The sequence below is a fragment of the Diadema antillarum genome, unplaced genomic scaffold (genome assembly GCF_040938485.1).
Source record: "Diadema antillarum isolate AM-2024a unplaced genomic scaffold, OU_Dant_1.0 seq00000796_RagTag, whole genome shotgun sequence".
Lineage (NCBI taxonomy): Eukaryota > Metazoa > Echinodermata > Echinoidea > Diadematoida > Diadematidae > Diadema > Diadema antillarum.
The window spans coordinates 302,230-329,494 of NW_027271681.1; the positions used below are offsets into that span (position 1 = coordinate 302,230).

General features: G+C 39.2%; 2 protein-coding genes across 2 annotated transcripts; one reads left to right on the top strand and one right to left on the bottom strand.

Annotated features, from left to right (window-relative positions):
• The first annotated feature begins 215 nt into the window (after positions 1–215).
• LOC139739338 (ran-specific GTPase-activating protein-like) lies at positions 216–10,379 on the top strand. Its single transcript, XM_071649954.1, has 6 exons — positions 216–288; positions 3,951–4,078; positions 4,954–5,117; positions 7,340–7,468; positions 7,805–7,870; positions 9,579–10,379. Exons 1-6 carry the CDS (start codon positions 277–279, stop codon positions 9,827–9,829), a joined length of 750 nt encoding a protein of 249 aa, XP_071506055.1. The 5' UTR covers positions 216–276; the 3' UTR covers positions 9,830–10,379.
• Positions 10,380–15,806: 5,427 nt separating this feature from the next.
• On the bottom strand, positions 15,807–26,710 carry LOC139739339 (NADH-ubiquinone oxidoreductase subunit 8-like). The gene is made up of 6 exons (XM_071649955.1): positions 26,667–26,710; positions 23,266–23,328; positions 22,469–22,558; positions 21,038–21,210; positions 19,728–19,856; positions 15,807–17,374 (listed from the first exon to the last, which is right to left on the bottom strand). Exons 1-6 carry the CDS (start codon positions 26,704–26,706, stop codon positions 17,243–17,245), a joined length of 627 nt encoding a protein of 208 aa, XP_071506056.1. The 5' UTR covers positions 26,707–26,710; the 3' UTR covers positions 15,807–17,242.
• Positions 26,711–27,265: the final 555 nt, after the last annotated feature.

The following is a 27,265-nucleotide window of genomic DNA, read 5'->3' on the forward strand; positions in this document are numbered from 1 at the left end:
AATAATAAACGGTTGATATAAAGTAGACAGCAATCACGTAACTGGCAGGTTTCTTCACACTTAGTGTACTTCCCCCCTCGTTCGGTTCGCGTTTGGCGCCCGAGCTGAACCCCTGTGTTGATTGGCCGCCTTGGCCAGAGCGCCAGCGTGAGAGTCACGAATTACGGTCTACTATCTACGTTCCCTTTACGTATGATCACACTGAGATTACTACGTCATTTCATTCATTCACGACCACAAGAAATACATCTCAAAATCCGAAGTTATCTGTCCAACATGATGGCTGACGTAAGTTAAAATCAATGTATAATATGCACATGTATGTGAGTGTTGATAATGTTTCGAGATTTTTCATTTAGTGCTTTTATCAGACCTATATTAGAAAAAATCATAGGAGCTTGTCAGATTTTAGCGATACCCGATCGGCCATTGCCGATGCTGCGTGGTGTGTGGGGGAACTCAGCGCTTCATAGCCGATTCCCCGCGAAGTATGTAGTTGCGAGAACAACGTAAATGAATGAATGATAAAAATACTGTGGTAGATCTGTAATATAATAATAATAAGGAAATAAAGTGTGTGACTAATGATGCCGGTACACATAGACACTTAAAGACACGCCTGAAGACGTTGATAGACTCGTGCCAACAACTGACAAGATAACACGACGCGACTTGGATCTATCTTGTAGACTTTGGCTTCTGTTGCAAGTTGCACTTCTTTCTAGCGTGTCGTGAATATCGAGCGTCGCGTCTGTGCATATTTTACATAGAATGGCAGGCTGTGCCGTGGCTATGCAAACTGTACATGGGCCATATAAATTTGCGTTTAATTTGGCTTCCCTGCCTTGAAATTACGAATAGTGTGTTGTTTATATTCTATACGAAATGAATGTTGTTTATGTAATTGTATTGTATAAATTTATTTTTTTGTTTTGTAAAAAGCATGTGAACAAAACAAATGTCTATGCACACTAAAAACTCCCCCGTTGAAAGCTGTGAAATGATAGCCAGGCCGCTGATTGGCTGATCGCCCGGCCGTCCTCTTCCCTGCACAGCGCAGTGTGCGAGATTCACTACTCCATGGATCGGTGTGGTGTACACAATGCCTTGCACTCAACATGCGTGCTTGCCTTCGTGTTACGTAGCGGTTATGGCGGTGACCTCGCTGAAGAGCTCCCGTCAGTACACAACGCTACACAAACCATACAATCTGGCAACCAATTTGCATTGTGGTGTTGAGCTTCTTATGTGTGTCGCTCCACACCCGTACATGTTGCTACCATACATATCGCATGTATTGATACACACACACCAACGAACACATCGAACAACTTCACAAATTCACACCTTGAAATCATGTAAAAATATGACTTATCGAATCTCAAACATAACGATAGCTTCACTGAATACATGGTTACACCGAAGGAGGAAAATATTTTGCCAAAAATCGAAAATTGATGTAAATATGCCGAGTTTGGTATCAAACTGTTCGGCCGATCGCGCTGGAAATCGTCGCACACATATGTTATAACGTTGTGGGAAAATATGTAAATGACGGGGGTAAAGAGCCAATGATGATGCAGCTTCGGTGTAGCTCCCGATTCATGAATGAAAAATGACGTCATTGTGATGCGTGCGAGGGCAGAAGCGAATTGCGCATGCGCGGAGTTCAGGGCACAAGCCATGGTGCTATGTCATGGACAAGAAATGACTGAAATGAATGAATAAAATATCTCTGAGGATGATAGAACTAGCTAACCGTTAGTTCTAACTAACCGTTACACTCCAGCAAGGAGATGATAAAGGGACAAATTAGAAAATGATAAAGGGATAAGTAAATCGCATTGCACGACAAAAGTAAATTTATATATTAGCTCTATAGGTTGAATTTACCATCTTTCACTCGAAATGAAAACTCTCAAGTATCAGTCACGTCTGCTGTTAATTGACAACTGTATATTATATTGTGAGGTAGTCAGATGGGAGTGATGAAGACAGGACACTACAAAATGTCAATACCCTTTGTAAGTGGGTGTAAAAGTTGATATTTTTTGCAGTGTTGAAATTTTCGTGCATTTCACGCAACCAGAAACTAGAGTAAGTGTTCCGGTTTGCGGCTGCATAAGGGTTTTTCCACTCTGAAACGCATACTACTTGCAAATTGCTTTAACCCGGGTTATATCATAGAGGTTGACCACTTACCAATTTACATTGTTGTCACCATCGCAAGACCAATGTCCATCGCGATAGTAAAAAAAGACCACGGCCACGATCCGGTACAGCGTCCGCCGGTTCACGACCGTGATAGTTCGGTTCCAGCCTCGTGTACAATTCCTATGCGATACGTGCGTGCTCCACGATTTTCTGCTGAACGCCTTCATTTGGCTCACAAACATTGCGTAAGCGCCAAGTCCCATTGCGAAAGCACATGAAAAAGGCTGGCGCGCGTGCACTGACCACGAATAGGGATTGCAGTTGTGGCGGTGTTACTGTTGTCTTCTGTTTTTTGTATTTTAACGATCGTAACATCCACTTCCGGGAAAAAATGGCAGCCCACATCGGCTTGCGAAAGTTCTATTTCTATGTGAGGACATGTATTCAAAATCAATGAACATCAGGAAAATGACAAAAATCCAGTTTCTTAGACCCCTTGTTCCTTAACTGTGATGTTCAGAAGTACCGGTACCGAAAATGAAATTTTGGATGCGAGATGTTGTCATTTTGGTGAGAATATTTCTCTTTGTTTGGAGATTTTGCCCATGTCATTGGTTGATTTTTGTAGATTAGCACTGTGTTAGTGAATGTGTGGTATACACGTTTATAGAATGGGTAGCGAGAATCCTGCGATCTCATTGGTTGAGAGCTATGTGTTGATTTTTACTGGCCGCACGCTGAGTCACAGTGGTAAACATGTTATCGCACACTTGTAGCAAGAGTACGCGTACTTGTAACAAAGGTTCGCGCACTTAGCAAGCGTTCGCGCACTCAGTACGAGACGCCCATTGGCTAAAACAACCATGCATCAGTATTTACTGATGCATGGCTGGCCGTGCGTCCTATGCCAAGCCAAAAGGAAATGCATCCAGTAATTTTGTCATCGGGTAACACAATAGAAAAATGGGTTTTTGGCAAGAAAATTATCCATTCTATAAATCAGATGAGGCACATGTCTTTTCGTGCGTCAGTCGGAATATAGTGTGCATGCGGTAACTATGAAATTTAGCCTAAACCCACTCGGCTTCGCCTCGTGGGTTAAGCATTCCATAGTTACCTTATGCAGGGCTGCACACTAACCCATTTTTTCTACTGGTCCAATCTGTCTTTCGGACCAGTAGGTACCCAGATTTTTGACGTTTTACTGGTCCAATCCTGAAAAAGTTAGTGGTCCGACAGTCATTTTTACTGGTCAGGGACCATCAGACCAGTACCAGTGTGCAGCATTGCCTTATACACACAATTCCGACTGACGCACTCAGACCTGTGCGTCATTTATATATTGTATAGAGTGTGTCGCTGTGTTCAGCGTTATATTACCAAATATGCTGTAGTGGCCGCGAACCGGCGCCTGGCCGCGAACCGGCGCCTGGCCGCGAACTGGGACATTTACTCGAGAGCGAAAATAAAAGCACACAAATATTTTTGCTTGCCATATGTTCCAGTAGCTGATGTCTTGATTGTCTTGGTGAGCATGCCTGTACAGTGGCAGGGCGATCGTTAACGGCCCTGTTAACTGTACAGGCATGCTAACCTGGAAACATTAGATTGCATATTACTTGAATATGAGACCATTCTGAAGCAAATAATTTTCACACAACAATAGATATATAATGTACTCTTAAATGAATCCCACAAGGATTGGAACAATCATCCCCCAGCATTCCCACTGATTCCCACTGATCAGTTACTAGCCATCCCCTTTAATGTTTCGGTATCTGTCCATTTTCTTTCAGCAACCACAACAGCAACCACAACAAGTGGAGGAGACGCCAAGTCCCGAGATTTACTTCGAGCCCATTGTGAAGCTGAAGCCAGTGGAAGTGAAAACCCTAGAAGAAGATGAGGAGGAGCTGTTTAAAATGTGAGCATCTAATAGTTATAAAAGTCTCTCTTTCTTTGGCGGAGGGGAGGGTTGTGGCTTCAATGTGTATCAGACAGTGTACAAATCACTATCACCAGGCATGGTCACATTGACACAAGGAATCTCAATTTCGTTGGGGGCACTATTTCAAGTTTATATTTCAGTTGTTTTCCAGATATTATAGCAAATGATGGATCAGAAATACAGACTACAAAAAGGCGAAATCAGATCATTTGGGTTGGGGGGGGGGGGGGTAATACATGCCAACTGCTGATGACTCACATTGGAGCAATAAATTTTGCTGGGGGTAACAGCAATCTCTGGAATTTCAAGGCAAAACGGGGAGAAAGGGGGGTGAATTAGTCCTGAAGGAGAAAAGAGTAGACTCACCTATCCAATTGACTGGATATTGAGACCAGCACTTAGCAGAAATCTCTTGAATACTAATGTGTGATTGCAAAAGTCATAATATCTTTGGCCTTGTGTGACCTTGTCACTATACTTTTGACTACAGCACACTAAATGCATTACCTAGCTATGTGTACTAGACCTTGCAAGTAGGAAAGCCAACTATATTTTACTTGCTTGACAGAGAGCTTTTGGGGGGCTTGGCAATAGGAAAATTGTTTGTTGGCTGTTATTGTCTTCTTGTTGTTTTTTTTAGGGGGGTTTAGTGCCTATAATGATCACTCATCTGTTTGTAATATCAAATCACATGTTAATTTTGGTGCATGTGAAAAGTCACGTGCATATTGTTTTGCTACAAATTTTACCGAACACAAATTCAGTGTTAAACTCTATTGAGATGTAGCACACCAAGGCTGCTTCATTTTTTTAAAATGGTTGTCATTTTTCTACCTCTCTTTTTGCTGCAGGAGAGCCAAATTGTACCGTTATGCCAACGAGGAGAGCCCCGCAGAGTGGAAGGAGAGAGGGACCGGGGAGATCAAACTACTGAAGAGGAAGGACGACACGGAGGGCAAAGTGAGGATACTCATGAGGCGAGACAAGACGTTCAAGATCTGTGCCAACCATTACAGTAAGTCTTGACGACGCTCGCCTGTGAGGGCGATAGTTGAACTCCGATTGCGTGGAGTATGGAGATTTTGATTGTGTACTGTATAAGCTGTTATTTTTGTGAGGGTTTACATTTTCGGGAATTTCGCAAGTCACAGTTGGACTGCGGATTTGACATGTGAAAATGTCATCATGGGCTAAGGTAATAGTGCGCTTATGATGGCCTCCATGTCAAAGCACGAAAATGTCTGTTCCCCCATTCGTGAAAATATCTGTATGCGAAAATAACAGCATGTACAGTAAATGGTGCGTGACATATGTAGAACACCAGATGTGCAATACTGAACACATTCGGACACATGCATGTTGAAGGTGTGCCTTCTTTGGGTCGATTTAGTTCAGGGACTACATCTAAACCATGAATTTAATTTATGTTACCTAAGCTGTGAATATGGGGCTAAGATAAATATGCCTGTCTTTATTTGCTTTGGAAGGAAGATGTGTGAATGTTTATGCCTGTGTGGAATAGCTTGGCAGTCATAGACCTGTGACTCCTTCCTTGTTTTAGCACTAAGAATGGCCACATACATTTTATGTCAAATTTTAATTTCTTTTCCATTTGCATTTATATGTATGAGAGTCTTTCTGTCATCTTGGGGATTATCAGCTGTTGATTTGACAAGCAATTTTGGGGTCCTTTATATTTCATTTCATTTATTCATTTCCAACAATGCAGAACATTAACATACATAAAATAACACAATGTCAATACAATGTAGTACAGTGGACTCCCGTTATAACGAAGTCCTCGGGACCGGCAGTTTTCTTTCGTTATAACCGAATGAATAAACAATAAAAATACATAGAGTTGATAATGTTGCGGCCCCAAATTTTATTTCGTTGTAACCGGAATTTTGTTATAACCGTGTTCGTTATAACGGGAGTGCACTGTAATGAAAAAAAAATAAGACAATGACAAGAAAAGAAAAGGTTGGTCACTATGTGGTATTCATGTCGCATAAGTGCATTGATGGTAAACGTGCAAAATTCACATGGTAGTATATTGATTGATGAGGTCGATCTGTTCAGAGAGAGGTTACTGAAAACTCCCTAAGCACTCAAACAAGTGAAAGGGAGATATCAAAAGTGATTGATGTCTCATGCATTGCAAAGATCGTCTATAGTTAGGACTAAAATGAAAAAGAAAAGATTGATTTGAAGTGGTATACTAGGGTGTGCAAATGCAAGCCACTTTCTGGGAGGTGAAGTTGTGACTTTCTCACATTGATGGTCCATCATGACTAATTATCTATGTATGGCTCATTGTCTTGTGTTTGTCGTTACTCTATGAGTCACAAATTAAAGGCACCATAAGCAAATTGTTCTTATCTGGGAATCCCCACCATGCTGGGTGTTACAATATGAGAGTTCTTCCAGTTGCTCTAATGGGCCTTTTGGATAAAAGCACCATACTTTCAATAGGAAACATCCAGTCATATCACTCGCCCCACAGTTGAGTCGTAGTTGCCCTTGGTAATTTCATTGCCACAACCTGCCATGATTAGATTTTTGTCAGGCACTCCTACCTTTCAGATGATATTAAATTCATGACTTTTACTAGAATTTGAGACAATGACTTGCAAACATCAAAGTAGATTATATAGTTTCCGACAGGTATTACTCAAAAAAAGGGGGGAGGGGCTTTCTAGTTGCAAGTCAGTTCTATTTACAGGAGACTGAAGCATTAAATCAGCAAAATATGTTAGCACGGCACAAGTGACTTGGCCGGCCGTGAAGTATAGTACACCTAGATTTCGTAATATGTTTAGCACATTAAAAGGAAACTTGTCCATAAACATTTGGAAGATTATAATAGATGTTCTGCTCATTTATGATTGATTGGTGCTTTTAAAAAGTTTTAACTCGGCTAGCAACAGTAAGATTGTTTGTGCATGTGATGAAAATATTAAAGGGTAATTTGAATGGCACCTGCAGAGATAATCTGGGAATGGAGAATGTATGTCATTTTTAGGCAATATAAGTGCTCTTATTTCATCTAAGAAGATACTGGATACTATCGGGTAGTTCCTATCTTAATCGTGAACTGTAAAAACAGTTGTTATGCTCCTTGTCTTGTAAATGTCAGTGAGCGAACACAGAGAGAAGAAAATGTCAGGGTTATGATTACAACTTCTTCTGCAATATTCAACATCTTCTCCCCCCACCCCTTCTCCCCCTGCTCAGTTTCCCTGAAAATGGACTTGAAGCCCAACTGCGGTAGCGACAAGGCCTTTGTCTGGCACACACAGGCAGACTTCGCAGATGAGAAGCCCAAGCCGGAGACGCTAGCCATCAAGTTTGCAAATGCGGAAAGTGAGTGTACTGAAACTGTTTTATTTGGAAGCTGACTCGCTAACAGCATGTAGGAGAGCTGGAAATTATAGATTCTTTTAACATACTTCTGCATACTGGACTGGATGTTTACCAGTACAAGAGTTAAATTACTCACTAATTCTGTCGAAATAACAAGGATTTAAGGCAAACTTTGTACTTCCGCTTTTTTACATGGGTTCAATAACTTGCATAAGTATTGCATAAGATCTTTTTCCCCAACAAAAAAGAAAGGAAAAATGTTTTGTTGGATTTGAATCTATCAGTGACAGCCGATAAGATGTCTTTGATTGATTTGTTTGTCTCTCTTTTGATCAGATGCAAAGAAATTCAAAGAGAAGGTAGATGAATGCCAGGAAGAACTGCGCAAGTACAACGAATCAGGTAAGGATGATCTACGTGATTCACTGATTGATGACTTCTGTGATAACATGGGAGTTCTTTTTAATGTTAGTTTGGAATTTATGTGTAATCTATTCTTGAAGTGATTTCGATTTTGTATCCTTCTGACTGTTCTTTGGTAATGATGCACTGAAAATACTGGCAAACCTCTTCATAATAAATATGAGATTTCATTATTGCAAAAGATTTTCCTGGTATAGATTTTTCAACGTGCATGTCTATGACACAATTTGCTTGCTATGCTGAGCCGATATCGTAAACACATTTTTGAAGACTTTGTTTAAGTTTGAGAGGATTTCATCAGTGAAACCGTCATCACTTCCTTTAATTATGCTTCTTCACGACAAGATTGAAAGTATTGGGGGAAAATTTGACATCTAAACATGCTTTGAGAACTCTCGACCAGGCACACACCTTGTACGCATTTGGTAACACATCCACAAACGGGAGGTGCGTTTTTTTCACCTCATCACACACAAAGTAGGGAGGCAACACTCGCTTTGCAGTGTCTGGAAGTTTTGAGACTATAGCATGCAGTATACAGCATGCTATCTTCTCATGTTATGCCCATAGTTGTAGGAGAGACTGACTCTGTTTCTTTAGCTATGATGAAGGACGTTCCACTCCCACATGGATACTGTAAAACATGATATATTCGTGGCATGAATTTTTTGCGGATTGGAGCCGACGGCTTTTTTTGAAATTTTCGCGAAATGCCACTGGCATTCAATGCATTGTGTAGGCAAGAATTTTTGTGTGCATTTTGATTTCGCGAATCTTGGCGCTCGCGAAATTCGCGAAATTCAAATGCATGCGAACATTCCTCGTTTTACAGTAGTAAGAATCCATAGAAAGTTTGTCATTGGAAACAAGTAGAACATATCCACGCCCATCTCCCTATCTCTCTCTCTCTCTCTCTCGTTCTCTCTTCCCCCTACCCCTTCCACAAGATGTTACAGTCGTAGACCCACAGATAAACTTGATATTTATACTTAATAGGCGGGCATTTTCACTATGATTATACAAATAAACATGTTTACAAATTTACTCTTCAAAATATCATTTATTTGAGAGAAGCATATGCTAACAGGATGTCTCTCTCAAATGCAACTGGGGCTTGATATTATCACGATTGTTTTTGGTCCTATGTGTGTATTAATGTAGCACCAGATGGGCATCTGTTTGAATGAGAAAATTGGTGCGGTCGCGAGTATCTCGTAACAAGGTTTACCTTAATGTGCTCTGCTGAAACTAAAAGTGATTCTATTAATGACCATGTCGGAAGCTATGTTGATATTGCCAGTGTTTTGTATTCTGACAAGTACAGGCCTGATGTTCAGATTAATCTTTTCGATGTATCTTGCCAGTAGGAGCACTGATTTACGTGACATGTCCACACATATTCAAATGTAACCAGATGTGCTGGCCACTGTCCATATCAAGAAGACAAGCAATAATGTCATGATTTTGATCTTCCATATCAAAGAAAATGACAGTGCCTTTTCAACGGCCAATAACTTATGAAAAATTTGAAGATTACCTGTAGAACAGCAGTGTACTGTGCTAATAATTTTTCTGCACAGTTTGCTTTTCCCATAATGAATCCATTTGCCAAGTAGTGATATATGTACATCTATATATTGTACTACGTACACACTTACCAGACTAGGAAATCTTTTTGGCCCACCAGATGACGAAAAGGAGGACGACATGCCAGAGAATGCATCCAAGGAGACGGACAAGTCCAAACAGGAAGCTGACGACGTCGCCGAGAAGCTGGGCGGCATGACGGTCAACGACGCAGACAAGAAGGACGGGTCCGAGAAGAAGGACGAGGCGAAAGAGGGCGCGGAGAAGGAAAAGGAGAAGAAGGAGGAGAGCACGGCGGATCCTGCCAAGGCTGGCTCGGAAGGAAAAGGAGATGCCAAGGAGGAATCTTGAGGATGGCTTTCTAGTTATCACTGGGGTGATTGTAGGGACGTCCTTCAAAAAAAAATTTTATCATCAGAGCAGTTTATTAGGGGAAACAAAAAACGACACGGAGACTCTGTGGTGGAGAGCGTTCTGGAAGGAGAGGAGATGTCTTCACCGGTCACTGGGCGGCTGTGTGGCAGGGACAACGCAAAAAAAATTAATTATGCAAGGTTGATTCCTATTTATTTCTTCTTTGTGGCTGGCTCTCATCCCAGAGAAAAGTCGGTGGTGGGTGGCCGAGGAGGGGGAGTGAACGTCATGGAAGTGTCTGACGTACGTCCCATGCTGATCCCCAGACTGTTTGCAGTGAGAGTACCCTTGCAGTCAAATGAACTATCTGAAGCCTTGTCGTTGTGATAGTATATAATGCCTCCACTAACATCAACATGTCATCCTCTTAAATGGACTTAGGCTTGTTTGCAGAAAACAAAATGTAGTATTTGTATCTGTCGTCCGACGCAGAAACTGGAAACAAACTTGAAATTTTGATATAATCCGATCCAAAGTCTCATTGCCACAGATACTGATACATCAGGATTAATGTGAGGTTTAATACTAATAAGATTGAAAGAGAAATTGTCTGAGAATATGTGTTGTAAACTTTAAAATTATAGAAAAGTTGCATTGAACCAAGAATGAGCAAAGTTAATTCTTTTCTATGTTGTATGATGAGACAAATGTGAGGACAATTGAATTCATCGTGAGATGCAATTTGGTCTTGGGGGATAGGATACACCTGCCTCTGTGTGGGATCTAGATGAAAGGGAATACCACAGCTATTCACTTATCGCTGTGAGCATAAAAGTTTGCAGTAAGCTGTTTTCGTCATGATATCTGTAAAAAAACAAACAACAACATATTTATCTTGTTTTTCTTCCTTGCTTCTTGTAAAGGCATTTCATGTGGCTCTGTAATTGTTGCAGTATGTTGCACATTACACTATACCATGGTATGATGAATGAGCGCACTTCTGTTTCTGTGAGCCCATTGTCGCCTCTCGCAGATGATGCCACGGGCAATTTTGCATTTGCTGAAGCAGCTGAGCTTCATCTGTATCTTGCTCATTGGTAGATTGTTCTGCATTATTTGTGAAGAATGTTTTTTTTTTGGAAAAAAAGATGATCTTGTTGTATTCCTCAGGGTATAAATTGTGTAAAGGTCATTGGACAATTTGCCACAAATAACTTTGTGACTGTAGTAAATGCAGAGCACCTCTTTTTTTACCCGTGGCAGATGATGAGTATTAACATGCATTGTAGGATGACAGGTATATAGTTGTAAGGATAAAACTATAATTAAGGTGAAGAAGATACCAAGCTACTTTGCGAACAGAAAAATAGAAAGTGCAACCCTTGATAGAAAAAATAAGATAAATGCTGCATGAAGAATAGCTGGGAGTTAGTCGGTGATATTGATTGACGTCTTTGGTGTGTGTCAGAATTTATGACCTTTTCTTACTAAACTTTCTTGATTCAGCCTCATTAGAATTTATCAAATTGACATCACCTTCTTATGGTATTGCCTTGAATGGGCAATGATGATAAAGTATAAAATGATTGTTTGTTTTCTCTGGGCATTGACAGTGAGATTGTTCCTCCATATCATTTGAAGATCGTAGAACCATTCAGTAGTGTGAATCTTTGCAGGATTGAATACGGATTGACTCGTTTGCATGTATGGATTGTGCATGTCTCTTCTCTTTTTTTTTAAGGACCGGACTGCTCGTAAAGTCATTCCAGGCTGTTTTGTCTTTCACCCCATTCAGCGGTATTTCGGTTTCAAGGGAAAATTTGAGTGTGTGTGAACAGAATGAAATTAAATCTGTACGAGGAGCTCTTAACTACTAGTCCTTCACTGTATAACCTGTCCTACAAATTTCTTAGAGCCATACGCACCCTTCCAAGAAGTGGGTGAGGCATGCAGTCAGTGCACTCAGAATTTGTTGGCAAGAAACTGGAGAAGATCTTGCTGGGGTGTAAAAATCGTCGGTGAATGGTGGAAGTCCCGATTCACTTTTTAAGCAGCAGGCAAACCACTCCCAACAGAAATTAATTTATGCTTGAATCAATTTCCAATTTTTTTTTCTTATCCTTTCAGATAATCTTTTTATTACATTGCCTGTTTCTGAAAATGGGAGCAAGGAATATTGAAGAAAAAAAGAAACAAACAGAGAGGCGGGATGGGGATTGTCAACTTTGCGTTGTTTCTCAGTCCTGTGTAGGAAGTGGGTAATGTTTACATCCAGTGTTTATTTACTGCTGTTGGGGTTGTTGATACGACAGACACACTGATGACATGACAATCTTGCTCGATTTTGACTAGATGTGATATGTTTTTGAACATTTTAGTTGAGATGATAAAACCCATGCTTGTATAACAGAAAACTGCATTGCACATATCCTAAATTCGAAGGGTTGAAGAAACTGCCTTCCTCTGTCATGTTGTTGTTGTTTTTTTTAACCAGATGCTGTTCTGGTATGGTGTAGGCAGAAAAGTTGCATTGCATTTTTAAGTTACTGTTGTACTGTTATTAACATGATATGAAATAAGTTTTGTTAATGTTTACTTATAAAGGCTGCCATCTACAAAACCAAATAACGAGAAAGAATAACATATTTGTGATTTGCTGCAGTAAACTCACTTTTGGGAACAATGCTGACAATTTTTTTCCCCCTTCTGCTTTGAAGCTATGCTCTATTTTTTCTATGCAACCTAGATGCAACAAGTAATACATTTCAGATATTAAATGTTCATAGTTATAAAGAGTTTAGACTCCCAGATTTCACCATGATACAAAGTTGATACAAGGTCACAAAGTTACATGTGGTGGTGTTCCCTGTCGACTGTAAACAAGGAGTGATTTTCTCTCACCCATAACCAGATCTGTGCAGTTGTCTAAACGAACAGCTAATTCTCGTAATATTTTAGTGGAGTCTTGAAAGTAATGTACCTGGTAGACGTCTGTGGCAAATGTTTTAGTCCGAAGGGAAGGGAAGGGACAGTAAACCAGTGCCTACGAAGAAGCAATTGCCGTTTTCGCTTCTGCTCCTGCTTGTGCCCCCCTTCGCATACCCACAGCAAATTTGAATCTCAGGGGCTGTTAGAATGCCAGGAAAACTGACAACATAGTTTCTTTTGACAATGTCACCAAGTGGTTACCAGTATAGTACTATAATTATTTGACTCGAGATAAAAGGTATTTTTATCTTTGAGATGAGGGCTCTGATCGTCAAATTTGAGCAGCTATTTTAATTTGTAAAATGTTACTGTTGTTGCAAGTGTTATTTGTGTCAATGCAAAGGAATAGGAATCATAATTGTCAAGTTTACGAGCCATATAGGTGGAGCAAGATTGAAATTTCCCCTTGCAAGTTTTGTTGTCCCTCTTCTTCAGCGACCTTGCACTCCCGAGCTTGTAGGGATTCCGTGAACTTGTGTTTTAATGTCAGTAGATGTTTTCTATCCATGATCTTACACTGTTGTGACCATTCCATCCATTGCGTTTTAAAGCAGGTAAAGACGAATGTCTCAAGTATCAAATGCAGGTTTCATAGTAAATTAGGGAGCCACACTTTGTCCATCTGATGGAATACATTGAGTTACTTCCATGAAAGTATTTGTCTCTTTTCTATGCCTCCGCCTGAAGGGTGGCGGAGGCATTATTTTGTCTGTTTAATTGTAATGCACAGAATTGTTAAGCACCAGTATCTCCTGTGTTTCAAAAATTTTCAGCCGATACCATTAACAAGCCATCTTGAAGCTGGCATGAGTAATATTAATGCAATTACATGCAAGACATGCTTACTGTCCTCATTCAAATATGATTTTTTTTTTCTTCTGTTACTTGTCAAGTTTTGATTTAAAGTGCAAGACATTCTTATCATTAAAATAACAATATTCCAGTAAGGTGTTCATGGCTGTACTTGTATACACAGTGTATGAGTTTGTGGGATGTGTGGAATGGTTACAGAGAAGCTCAAACACACCATTAGAATTTCATTAAATTATATTACATGTGGTATGGAACCTATTGAGTACAGCAGTGTGACATCATAGCCATTCATTGCCATGGGAACTGGTCGTAAGTAACCTCATCATGTACCCTAAAAATGTCTGCGAACACAAAAGGTGCCGTCAGTGCTCATATTGATTCCAACCCACTGCTCAAAGCCTTGTGTCAGGATATCTTGTTTAGAACCAGCACTAATGTTCTAACAACTTAAAGGGTGTGTACAGTTCTGGTTGAGGTGAGGATTTAGCTTTGAATGTTTTGCAAGATATTCAGAAACCACTCTATGAGATGTCAAAGAGCATGCAATTCCATGGGGTATCAAAAGTTTATTTGATGAAAATCGCTTTTGAAATGGCTGCGATATCCAAAAACAAGGTGAAACAAAGAGATCCTAATAAAGTTGTGGCATGTCGCTTTTTATTACTATCACTTTTTTTTTGATATCTCAGCCATTTGAAAGCCAGGTTTCATCAAATAAACGTTTAACCCGTCTTAAAACTACATGCTCTTTCATATTTCATAAGAGGATTCTCATTATCTCACTTAGGTATGTGCAAAACATGAATCCCCACCTCAACCAGTACTGTACAGTCCCTTTAAGGGGGCTGTGACATCATCACTTTGATAACTCTATAAAGGTTCCTGTGTTCATAAAAGAGTAGAATTAGTACAACTATTTGTCGTAATCTCATATTCACATTTTATGAGGTGATGTCATAGCCTTCGTTAGTCTTCGATGGACTACGAGTTTTCTAACATATTCAAATTTTATGTCTGCGTCTCTGAATATGGTTCTTCTTAATAACCTGAAAGCTTGCCCAAGGTTTGCTCAATGTAGTAATGACTAATGTATGGAAACTGGATCCCAAGTATTGAAAAATGTTTTTGAGGTACAAGTTAATTGAATAGCTTGTTACATATACTACGTCAGGACGGAAGAAACATCCATAAATTTCAATATGTTAGTAAACTGGCCTTTTGACTTAGACATAAATTTTCACTAAAACTCCTGATTTGAATAAATCATATGAAACTAGGACCTGAGCCCTCTGCCCCATAGATATTCTTAGAATAGTATGACCCCCAAAGACAGATTTTTTTCTTCAATGTTCAAAATGATGAACTTTTAGCCATGGGTTTGCCCGTCAATTATGTAATGAAATAGATGTTGAAACAAAAAATAAATGTCCATACAACAAGAATCATACAGATTGGGAATGTGCATCAGACATTAAAAGGGACCCCCCCCCCCCACACACACACACACACTCACACACAATTACAATGTGGGTTCAGTGACTGCAGACAGATGAGTTAAAAACCTGGTAAAGTTTGAGGAAAAACAATTTGTTCAAAAGTAATTTAGAATTGGTCCACTCCATTTGCCATCTTACCTAGATGAGAATAATTTGTTATCAGAATTGTGATTAAATAGGAGTACACTGTAAAAATACAATGTCACCTCATCAAGTTTACTTCATATGAAGTAAACATGAATAATTATACAAATGCCCAAACAAAATGTGTATTATTTGTTTTATAAAACGAAGCACGCTTTATATTTCACAGCAGCCATTTTCGCAGGTGTAAGTAAAAACATGAAATCTCGCTCGGTCACCAACGTGAAATGAAACTGCTACATGTATTAGTGCTAATGACCTGTCACTGTACAATGTCTACTGTATACGTATGATCAGTCATGAGCAAAATTATGTGTCGGGCAAATGAATGCTTGGTCACTTGTATGTTCTCAATCAAAAAATCTAATTACACTACTATCTGTTTCATCATTCTATACTCTATAAGACAATCCACATACACATGGACTAGAATTTCAGTGAAAGCTAATGATTCACAGCACACAGACAGCACTTGTGGATAAAACAATTCACTGGACTTGACAAATATTTAATAGTCAATATTTATTCTCCGACCAACCATCACCAAGCTCTCACATTTTTTAATTCTTTTGTTTCCAGGTGCATATTTCACACCTTAGAATACCCTCGTGAGTTTCTCCCCAAAACAAGTGCAGCAATACAATACATGTACTGCCCTATCAAACAATTTCTTGTGACTCTCAAAGCTTTCCTCATACTTCATGTAAAGCAAAATGAAACAATCTGACCTTGTTAGTCTGAAAAGTCGGGGGCATCTCTGATGCAAGCATCACAATGAAAATACACACACAGTAGTCTCTAGTAATCTTTCACGCCAAACTTATGAGCGGAGTGTTCAACTCTTATATTGCAGGGACTGATATAAGCACTGTAACATGTCAAATGTATGCAAATAGAATTTGATGAGCATCCAGACTTTAATTCTGTTGGCAGGGGGGAATCTCCTCATAATTAGGACCTAAATACCATGACATTTACCTTGCTACATCAGGATACAAAAATAAGGAAATACATGTACATGTATAAAGAGGAAATATATGTATAAAGAGTTGGGATCTGCAAAATCGCCTTGCTATGAGTTTTGTCAAATCTGACCTCTTTATAATGAGGTTCCACTGTACCACAAGCAATCTGTTGGCTCACAGAGGGCCACTTGGGGTCATTGTCCTGAGGGGTTCATCACACTCTAGCTTTCCTTGTTCTTACCTTTGTGTAACAGCTGAAAGCTAAGTGATGCTGACGTATAACTGCTAACCTTACACAGCTTACACAAACGACTGCAAAGCTGGGCAACTCGATGCCCTTTTTAAGTGCTAAATTTGTGCGACAGACATTTTTCATGAACATCTGGATTAAAGCCATGTATGGAGAGCAAAGGTCAGCATTTCAGAAGGAATTTTGTAGAATTTAGTTGCAAAATGAAACACATTATTTCTGATCGACATCTTGACACAACTAATAATGTTACATTTTCCCACTGACTGTGGATGCAATTAAATCCATCATGTTTCTTGCATATCAAATGTTGACAAAGCAAACCAAAGGAAACCAAACTCTATGTGACAAATGTAGTCCACTTTTTAAAAATTGCACAGATTTAATGATGTACAAGTGTAGAATATGGGTCTCACTACAACAACTGATGAATGAATATGAATTTTTCTCCAGAAACATACATGTGCAATATTGGGTTTTCTGGTAGAAAACACTTGAAACAAGTAAATGTAAGTCCAACATTTTCTTATGATGTCCTCACTCATTTTCATATAACTGACTGCAATCACAGTAGAACAATATTTCTCTCAGGCTTTCTGCCTTTTCACAAGACAAAAGAAAGTGAGTATATATTGGCGATATTATGTGACGTGACTTTGCTTTATAATGTATAGATAAAAGCTCTTGTTATTTGAAGTTTTTCTTTTCTTTTCTCAAAAAACAAAATGACAGAAGTCATCCTTTGGCCATCCTCCTATCTGTAGAGATGATCGGCCTGGATGTTGGCAGCAATCTCCGCCTCCCACTTGTCTCCGTTGTTTAGGAGCTTCTCCTTGTTGTACAGCAGCTCCTCATGGGTCTCTGTGGAGAACTCAAAGTTGGGGCCCTGTATGTTTGAGAGGCGACGGGGGGTGGAAAAGGGAAACACAACATTACAGTATGTCCAAAAAAAAAATTACAGTCAGATTTTCGCATTGATAACACCCAATATGATTAAACCTTCTAAATGCTACTTCAGGGTTTTAAAATATAACATCTTAGCTCTATTTTGCAGAAAACCCCATTCAATTTGGTTATGCGGTCACAGGGAAATGTGGATTGTTGTAAAGCATGTCACGAGTCTGATTCTTCCAAGTTTGGCACTTGGATGCTCTTGGAACTGCATGTTAATGTGTAAACACAATAGACAGAACTTGGAGGAAAGAGATTCCTGACATGCTCTACAAAATTCCTCATTTCTCCTTGACCACTGAAGCAAATCAAATGGGGTTTTCTGTAAGATGTGGGCAATGAGTTATAGTTTCATACCTTAAAATTGTATTTGGATTGATTCACTATTTTTAAAGTTATCTTTGCGGAGGGTACCGTTGTAATTTTTTTTTTTTTTTTTGGGGGGGGGGACATAAGATACATATCAATTATTTCAGGATGCTCTACGGCTGGAAGGCCAGTTGCAAGTTTAAAGTGCTATAATAGTTGGACCTCCTCCTTCAGTTTAAAAAATTTGCTGCTGCCATGGCAACGCATTATGCGATACTAATGAAAAAAGGTGTCTTGCACATCTACCTCTGATAGCGGACACACGTGCCAAATTTGGGGTCAATTGCTCATAAAATGAGCGAGTAGTTCGATCCACAAGATTTGCAACGGACCGCCCAGCCATCCGACCTCAGAGTGATTCCTATATACCCCATACACACCATGTGTAGATGGGGGTGTAAAAAAGGATGTTATCTACAAGCTGATAATTCAAAATACATAGATTATGTGACCCAAATTCAGCAACAGTCACCACGATCACCTGCGTGCAAGTACAGGTCTGCTTTGTACATTGAAACTAGGGCCAGTATTCTAGAAATCAGACCAAGCTTAGTCTCCATACAAACCATAAATTTGAGGGAAGCTCCTCCATTGCCATATTACACAACAAAGGAGCATGCATTGTTTAAGCAATGAAATGTCACTAGGCGTTTTCACATCAGCCCGATGTTTCGAAATAGCGCGCTATTTTCTGACTTGGGAAATTTTCCCGATAGCGAAATATCGCGCTATTTGATAATGTGAACACAAATTAACGCGCTAATTGTGTCGCTCTGATCGAGAAAATTTCTCGAGTCCAACTCGGGAAATTTCTGAAATAGCAGGATAGTAGCGCGCTATTTGATAATGTGAAAACGACTCGAGAAATTAGCGCGATGTATCCATTATGCCTAGTGTGTGTGACCCGATCGATCGAGGCAAACCGTACACAAATCATGAGGAATTTTTGAGAGGGCACACACATTACTTATGCTATTTGCACATACTCAGCTGTCGAATTAGCTTGAAAAATTCGGGCTAAGTCTCTTCGGGCTGATGTGAATAAGAAATGAAATAGCGCGCTAGTTCGCAATCGCGAAAATATTTCGAGCTTGGATTTTTATCAGTCTGATGTGAAAACGCCGAGTGACATCATATCACTAGCTGACCACAATTTAAAGATTCCTTCATTATAGCCAAACAGTATACAAATAATGACTGCTATGAGGGGCACAGTTAATATTATGGGCCCGAGGTGATGTGAAAACCGTAACCATGCCCGAAGCGAAGCTGAGGGCATGGTTATGGTTTTCACATCACTGAGGGCCTACATAATCTTAACTGTGCCCCGAATATCAAGCAGTCATTATTTGTTTTATATACCGAAAATATAGATTCCGAAATATAGATACCGAAAATATAGATTCTAGTCTCTTTTACAGCACTTGTAAGTTGTAATCAATGCTGATCAACAGCGCGGCGGTCGTACGTACATGTATCATTGGTGTGTACATGTGATCATCTATGTGTACACAGTGTATGTACGTTGCGAGTTGCGACTGTCTCCAAACCAGTCCGCTAGTCTCTTTTACAGCACGCTGATCGAATGCGCAGCGGTCGTATCATTGGTGCGTACATATGAGCGATCTATGTGTATGGGGTCGTGACTGTCTCTAAAACCTATTTACTAACCGTGCCCGGGCCCCGGTCACACTAACTCAAAAATAGGGCACAGCTATTTTCATGACTCCCCTTTTAACCAATCAGATGAGAGGATTCTAGAAATGAGGTATATAATAAAGTATATGATATAATGTAGATGATACTTTTGGGACCTGAATTTCTACTTCAGGGATTTTGTTAAAACTGTGTTCGTTATAGCAGGAGTGCACAGTATAAGATAAGCACATACTCGTTATCTGTACACATCGCCCTCTCACCTCAACAATGGCATCCACGGGACACGCCTCCTGGCAGAACCCGCAGTAGATGCACTTTGTCATGTCGATGTCGTAGCGAGTCGTCCGCCTGCTTCCGTCTGCCCTGGGCTCTGCCTCGATGGTGATTGCCTGTCAGGAAGCGAAAGACCACAAATGTCAAACTCTTATATTGCTATGACTCACTCTTCGCACAATACCACTGACAGATTTCAATCCTTCACTCAGTCTGCTCACAGCAAGTCTTAAAGGGGAATGAAACCCAAATACACATGTTATGGTATGTATATGTGAACGAGTGAATGCGGCAATATCAGTAGAATACATCAGTGAAAGTTCAAGGAAAATCAGATAATCCGTTGCAAAGTTATGAATTGTTAAAGTTTGGCGCCACCACTGCTTGATGAGAAGACTGCAACTCTTTGTGATGTCACGTATGGAAAACAATGTATGAAAATGTAAAGAACCTTCCACAAAATTCATTTTTTTAAGTACACATTTCTTTGACTTGATACTCACATATGCTAAGGGTAATATCATTCTCCCCTGCTTTCTGAAGGAGGTAAGTTAAGAATTCTTTTATCATGCTAGAAAAGTGAAAATATGCTGAATTTTCTATTTATCATCTTTCATATGATGTCATGATATCTCACACTGCTCTTACATCCTTGTACATCTGTCTATGGTGTCCATAAGCTGTTTTGGGTAATCTTGACTGCAAAATTCAAAACGGAATAGCCTATGGGATACCAGTAATGCTCTTCTACCATCATCTTTAAAACAACAAAATGACAAAACAAAACAAAAACAAAATATAGTGCAATGAGTGCACAAATATGCAAATAAAAAAAAATAAATAAATAAAATCAAGTACAGCATAACCAGAGAAATAATTTCAAAAGTGAATAACTTCTTGACTCTCTGGAAGGCTGATACACAGACAGCAAGAAAAACATGGGACTAAATGTGGTCTCAAGAAAGTAAGACTTGTACACACATGATGTCAAGCATAAGAACTCTCCTTCAAGATGCCCCCCCCCCCATAAAACAAACAACTAAACTAAACTAAACTAAACTAAACTAAACTAAACTAAACTAAACTAAACTAAACTAAACTATACTACACCAAACCAAACCAAACCAAACCAAACCAAACCAAACCAAACCAAACCAAACCAAACCAAACCAAACCAAACTAAACAAAACAAAACAAAACAAAACAAAATCCATCCCAGAATCAAACAAACAAACCCTCAGAATGGCCAGACACAGGATTAAAAAAACAACCACAAACAAACAGCTCCAATACTAACCTGTGCTGGGCAGACAGCCTCACAGAGCTTGCAGGCAATGCAGCGCTCCTCACCAGAGGGATACCTGCGGAGGGCATGCTCTCCCCGGAACCTGGGGCTGAGGGGTCCCTTCTCAAACGGATAGTTGATGGTGGCTGGCTCCCGGAAGAGGTAACTCAGTGTCATGCCCAGACCTTTCAGTGGTGTGTAAGAAGAATACATGTATAAGGTTAAAGATGACAATTAAAATGAGTTGAATATTGCATTGTCCACTAGTAAAACTGTGGAAATAGGCTTTGGAACAATTATTCACAGAACAGAATACATTCCATGTTACAGAGAACATCTAAATATCTTTTACTTTGATTGTTACAGAAAATTATGAATAATAAAAAAATTATGCTATTCATGATGCATCTTGCATTTTTAACATGATTCAGTAAAATATATAAATGACATTATCAGATTACATAAGTGAGTAGATTCAGGGAATAATTTTACAACTGAAATTTGGTTAGCACTTTCAGCGGATGAACAATATTTCAAATGGTATCCAGTACACTTCTATGAAAGAAAACTGCTACACAAAAGTTAGTTTTTGAAGTAGTGGTGTAAAAATGCATAGCAAAATTGCGATGCGATACCAGGAAAAATTATTCCCCGAGATTTCATAATCATAATAATATCATAACTTAAATTCAACATTTGACAATACCAATCCAACTACTTGCAGTTATCAGTGCATCAGTGGCCTCCCAATCTCACTTCATGCGGAACATGCACAATTTGACAATGACTATTCTCATAAGAAGCAGTTTGTTTTTTGTTTTTGTTTTTTCTTTTAGGTACCCAAATACAGTACCATGTGACTGGCAAAAGTAGTATAGTACACCTGTATTGCTTCTACTGCTGACATGCAGCCACATCATGGACAATGATTGTTTCTGTAACTCCCTTCATGTTCTCATTTGCGAATGCTTATCTATATCAGAAGAAAAACATCTTCACATTTTACAGGGAACAAGATAAAACGAAAGTCACGGTTTGATCCATGGAACAGTACAAGAAGCAGCACAGAAACACTAGACAAGTTATATCTGGTAATCACCATGGTGCAGTTACTGTCATCTACACTTTCTCTGAAACCATGCAATATACAGGCATATCTTCCTCATTTTGTTCCCTTTTCTTTTTTTTTAAACATTAGGTGTCACAAAGTGACTACATTGTGCTCTATGTCAAAGTATTGTCTCTTTTCATCTTACCTAGTTTCCTCTTCTCTTGCTGTCTTGTCTAATTTCATTTTTTTTTCTTCCATTGATATGCTTAGAGACATTGATTTATTTTCTCTCTTTTGTTGTGATATACACTAGATATAAAAATGGTCATTGTTATCATTATTATGAGAACTAGTAAGCTGGCAGCCACTGAACGCGGTGAGGGCTGTGTTACCTCTGATCAGCTCGGTGAAGAAAAGTGTTGAGGCGGCCCGGTCTGTGATGTCCCTCATGGTGTCTCCCGGCTCTGTGGCATTCACATACTCTGCAAGATGATACATATATGATGAGCATTGTCAAGCAGTACAACCATAAAACACAAGTTTCTGCTGGTTTAGAATGCACTCTCCTTAATAAACATACATGTATGCCCCTTTGTCTGATATCAATAATAATAATGATAATGATAATAACAACAACAACATGGTCTTCTTTATCCAGGGTAGCCTCTTCAGTGTTGACACTATTCTCCAAGAGGGCCCTGCCATTACTATCACCCTAGCATTAACAGGTACCCATTTATACACCAAGGTCATGATTAAAGAATTCCTACCTGAGAACAGAAGTTACATGTTGAGTTATCAGTTCATACTGTCCATTAAAACTCATTCGGAGAGGAAATGTATACATGGTGTTTCCAATTCAAATCAACAAAGTTTTCATATCAACAAATAATTGGACCAGAAATTGATCCTGTTGCAAAAGAATGCATACATGTAAATATGATGTGAAAAATATCCCAACAGTCCTCATTAAATGGGCAAAAGTTAGATATTGATTAAACAACGATTAGTTTTGAATGCAATTAAGTTCAATGTATTGTAGGTACTTCTCTGGGAAATGTTGACTTAAGATACTTCATGTTCTTAATGTACAAAAAAACAACAACAACAACAACAAGCACCTATGTAAAACTTGACTCAAGCAAAATCACAAAAACATTATCCCCAAAACATGAGTAATTGCACTTACTATAACATGTTCTTGCCGATGCATATGTCACTGGTTTCAGTGAATTGTACAGCAGAGCAGTCCCTGCACAAAATGAAATAACAGAATTACTACTTTACACTGTTGTTTGTTTCTACTACTGTAATGCAGTAACAATGATTCTTGTTTGGATATCATGTATACAGTACTTCAGAAATGAATCACATTGTAAGTTATATATTGATAATAAAAGGTTTCCCTTGGCATGGGTAATTTGATGATGATAACTCAAAATTAATAATAGTCATCATCATTGTTTAGTCATCATCATTGTTATCACAATGGACAACAGAAGTTCATAGTTTATCATAAAAATGCCAGAAATTTGGCATTTGCAGACACAAGACTTTAAATAACACTAAGTGAACAAGAATGTCATTAGCTGTGCATTTCCCATAGAACCCATGATATTTTCCCCTGATAAATAATGCTGACAACAGAGACTCCAACCCAAAGCACCTTCTGATCTGGAGATTCTCCCGCCTGAAACCCCTAGCAAACGGGAGACTCCAAGTTGATGTGTGTGAAGTGCGAAGTTCCCAGGGTTCTAGATGCTCTCTGGTGCTATATAAGGCTTATTTTTTGCAACATACAATAGCAATAAGTAAGAAATCCTTTCGAACGGGAGACACAGAGCCAGGGCGGGAGAAATCAAATCTCAAACGGGAGAACGGGAGATTTTTCAAAAATGGGTTTTCGGCGGGAGATCTCCCGTCGAAAACGGGAGAGTTGGAGTCTCTGTGACAAAAGTGGGTCAAAAGTAAAATTTAAAACTCCCTGTAACGTTAGTCGTGAGTATAGATCTACTAGAAATACAGCTATATGCAGATCGCAGAATGATAATGTACTAGCTTTCCCTCATCAGTCAACTTAGTACTTAGAGATCTGTGTCTACTCCCATTGGTCCCAGACTCGACTCAACTCAAAATGAGTCAAATCATGGCCACAATCATAATACTTAAAAATAGAAATGTAATATCTAACGTTACTTAGAGTAACTGCGGCAGTACGCGGCTGTGCAGCCGTTCGCGGCAGGTACAACATACTCGGTAATATACCGCTAAACACAGCATTGCACTGTTACATGCACACTACACATATACTAACACACTACCAATCAACAAAAACCAACCGATAAAATGGGCACGATCTCTGATGAAAGTGAAATTTTCTCACCTAAATGACAACATATCGCATCCCAAAAAAAAATTTCGGTACTTCTTTACATAACAATTAAGAAATAATGGTCCAAGAAACTTGATTTTATCTTGAAACTTGATTTATATCCTCACATAAAATAGAACTTTCGTGAGCCGATACCATTTCTTTTTTGGAAAGTGGATGTTACCATCGAAAAAATTCAGAAAAACACGAGAAAGACATCAACAACACCGCCAGAATTGTGATCTTGTTTGCGGCCAATGCATGTGCGCCCGCTATTTTCACGTGCTTTCGCAATGGGAATTGGCGCTTACGCAATGTTCGCGAGACATGTGAAGGCGTTCAGCTGAAGATCGCGGAGCACGCGCGTATTGCATAGGGATTGTACATCATGCCGCAAGCAGAACTACTACGTCGCATATCGCCCTTATCGGCGAAAATTATGCCGGGTTTTGCCCTGGTAAATCATGAAAACTGCGTTTGTCAATGGTAAATTTCTTTTATGAAAACAATTGCATTAATGAATAATCTTGTCTATGATATATGAAATGGTTGAAAATACTTTGCCTGATTTGTTTACAAGTTGGAAAAACCCTTAATAATGCTTAAACTGCTGCAAACGGGATATTTTACTCTAACGTTAGTCTGATCCAACTACGCTACAACTAAACAAGTCGTAGACTTAATCTTTTCATTGACAATGTCAATAGACGGCTATCCTGGGTTTTAGGGGTCTAAATTATTTTGGGCTGCTAACTTCAGCACAGGCATAGATACGGACTATGGAAAGCCAAAATGGTTTCACCATAACCCTAACCCTAACCCTATAGTATAACCCTAACCCTAATCCTATTTGGCTTTCCATAGTCCGTATCTATGCCTGTGCTGAAGTTAGAAGCCCAAAATAATTTAGACCCCTAAAACCCAGGATAGCCCAATACTAATAGACATAGAGTAACTGCGTCAGTAAGCGGCCGTGCAGCCGTTCGCGGCAGGTACAACATACACGGTAATATACCGCTAAACACTGCATTGCACTGTTACATGCACACTACACATATACTAACACACTAGCAATCAACAAAAACCAACCGATAAAATGGGCACGATCTCTGACGAAAGTGAAATTTTCTCACCTAAATGACAACATATCGCATCCAAAATCAAATTTTCGGTACTTCTTAAGATAACAGTTAAGAAACAATGGTCCAAGAAACTTGATTTTTTGTCGTTTTCTCGATGTTCATGGATTTTGAAAACATATCCTCACGTAAAATAGAACTTTCGCGAGCCGATGTGGGTCGCCATTTTTTTCGGAAAGTGGATGTTACCATCGAAAAAAAATGAGAAAAACACGAGAAAGACATCAACAACACCGCCAGAATTGCGATCTTGTTTGCGGCCAATGCATGTGCGCCCGCTATTTTCACGTGCTTTCGCAATGGGAATTAGCGCTTACGCAATGTTCGCGAGACATGTGAAGGCGTTCAGCTAAAGATCGCGGAGCAAGCGCGTATTGCATAGGGATTGTACATCGTGCCGCAAGCAGAAATACTACGTCGCATATCGCCCTTATCGGCGAAAATTGTGACGGGTTTTGCCCTGGTAAATCATGAAAACTGCGTTGGTCAATGGTAAATTTCTTTTATGAAAACAATTGCGTTAATGAATAATCTTGTCTATGATATATGAAATGGTTGAAAATAATTTGCCTGATTTGTTTACAAGTTGGAAAAACCCTTAACAATGCTTAAACTGCCGCAAACGGGATATTTTACTCTAGTCTAACATGCCGTACATGTTAGACATCGTTAAAATATTCCAGTAAAACAATGGTAACAAAAACAAAACCCACTTTCTAAATTGCAATTCAATGAAAACATGCTATTATGTTGCCACTAATAACAGTACAACTGAAGCCTAACTTACTTCTAGTAGATTTCTAGCTAGTATAGATCTAACGTTAGATCTAGTAGAATCTAGTTAGTATTGCCGTAATTACACGTGACGTAGGCCTACAGGTTACAGAATTTTGACCACACGGGACTATAACTCCTGTTTTAGTCTTGTCCATCCTATATGTTTTGCTTATATTTTGCGCAAATATGATTTCTGTAATAATTCATAGTCCAATATCGGCCTAACATCAAGTCAATCACAACTGTAAGGAACGACTTCAGCTAATTCAAGTATGATTACAAATACGAGTAGGGCCTACTTACCCGATTTTGAGGCAAGCGACAGATGCCGTAGAGTCGCCATGATGGATCTGTAAAGTCGACGGTTACCAAATCCCAAACATCTCGAGCTCTTCGATAGTCACTTGGTCACTTAGCATGTGCGCCATCAACGGCGAGGCACTGTTGTTTTAGTATTCTGTATACCTGTGTGAAACAAGTTTTTATTATTTTGATATCAATAAAAGATATTATTAGGATGGTGGTCCTGACAGGAATTTATTCCTTCTCCTACCTCATTTTTTTTGCATGCTTTTGTCTGATGGTGTTTCCCCATCTTTTCTTAGGAACACTTTGCTTTGCTTTATTTCTGGATATCTGAGGAATTTCAAAGCCTATTTTCATCAAATAATTCATCTTAAAATTGTATGCCCTTTGATATTTCATATACCGTACATGGTTTCTGATTATCTTGAAGAAAAAAACAACAACTTAAAACCTGAATCCCCATCTCAACCAAAAACTATATCATCCCTGTAAGATATCATGTGGTGATTATAGTCTATTAATTCTTCTGAAGTATTATCGAGAGACACTTATTCAGAATAAGACTCATTGTAGAAGAGGGTTGACGTTATGTAAGA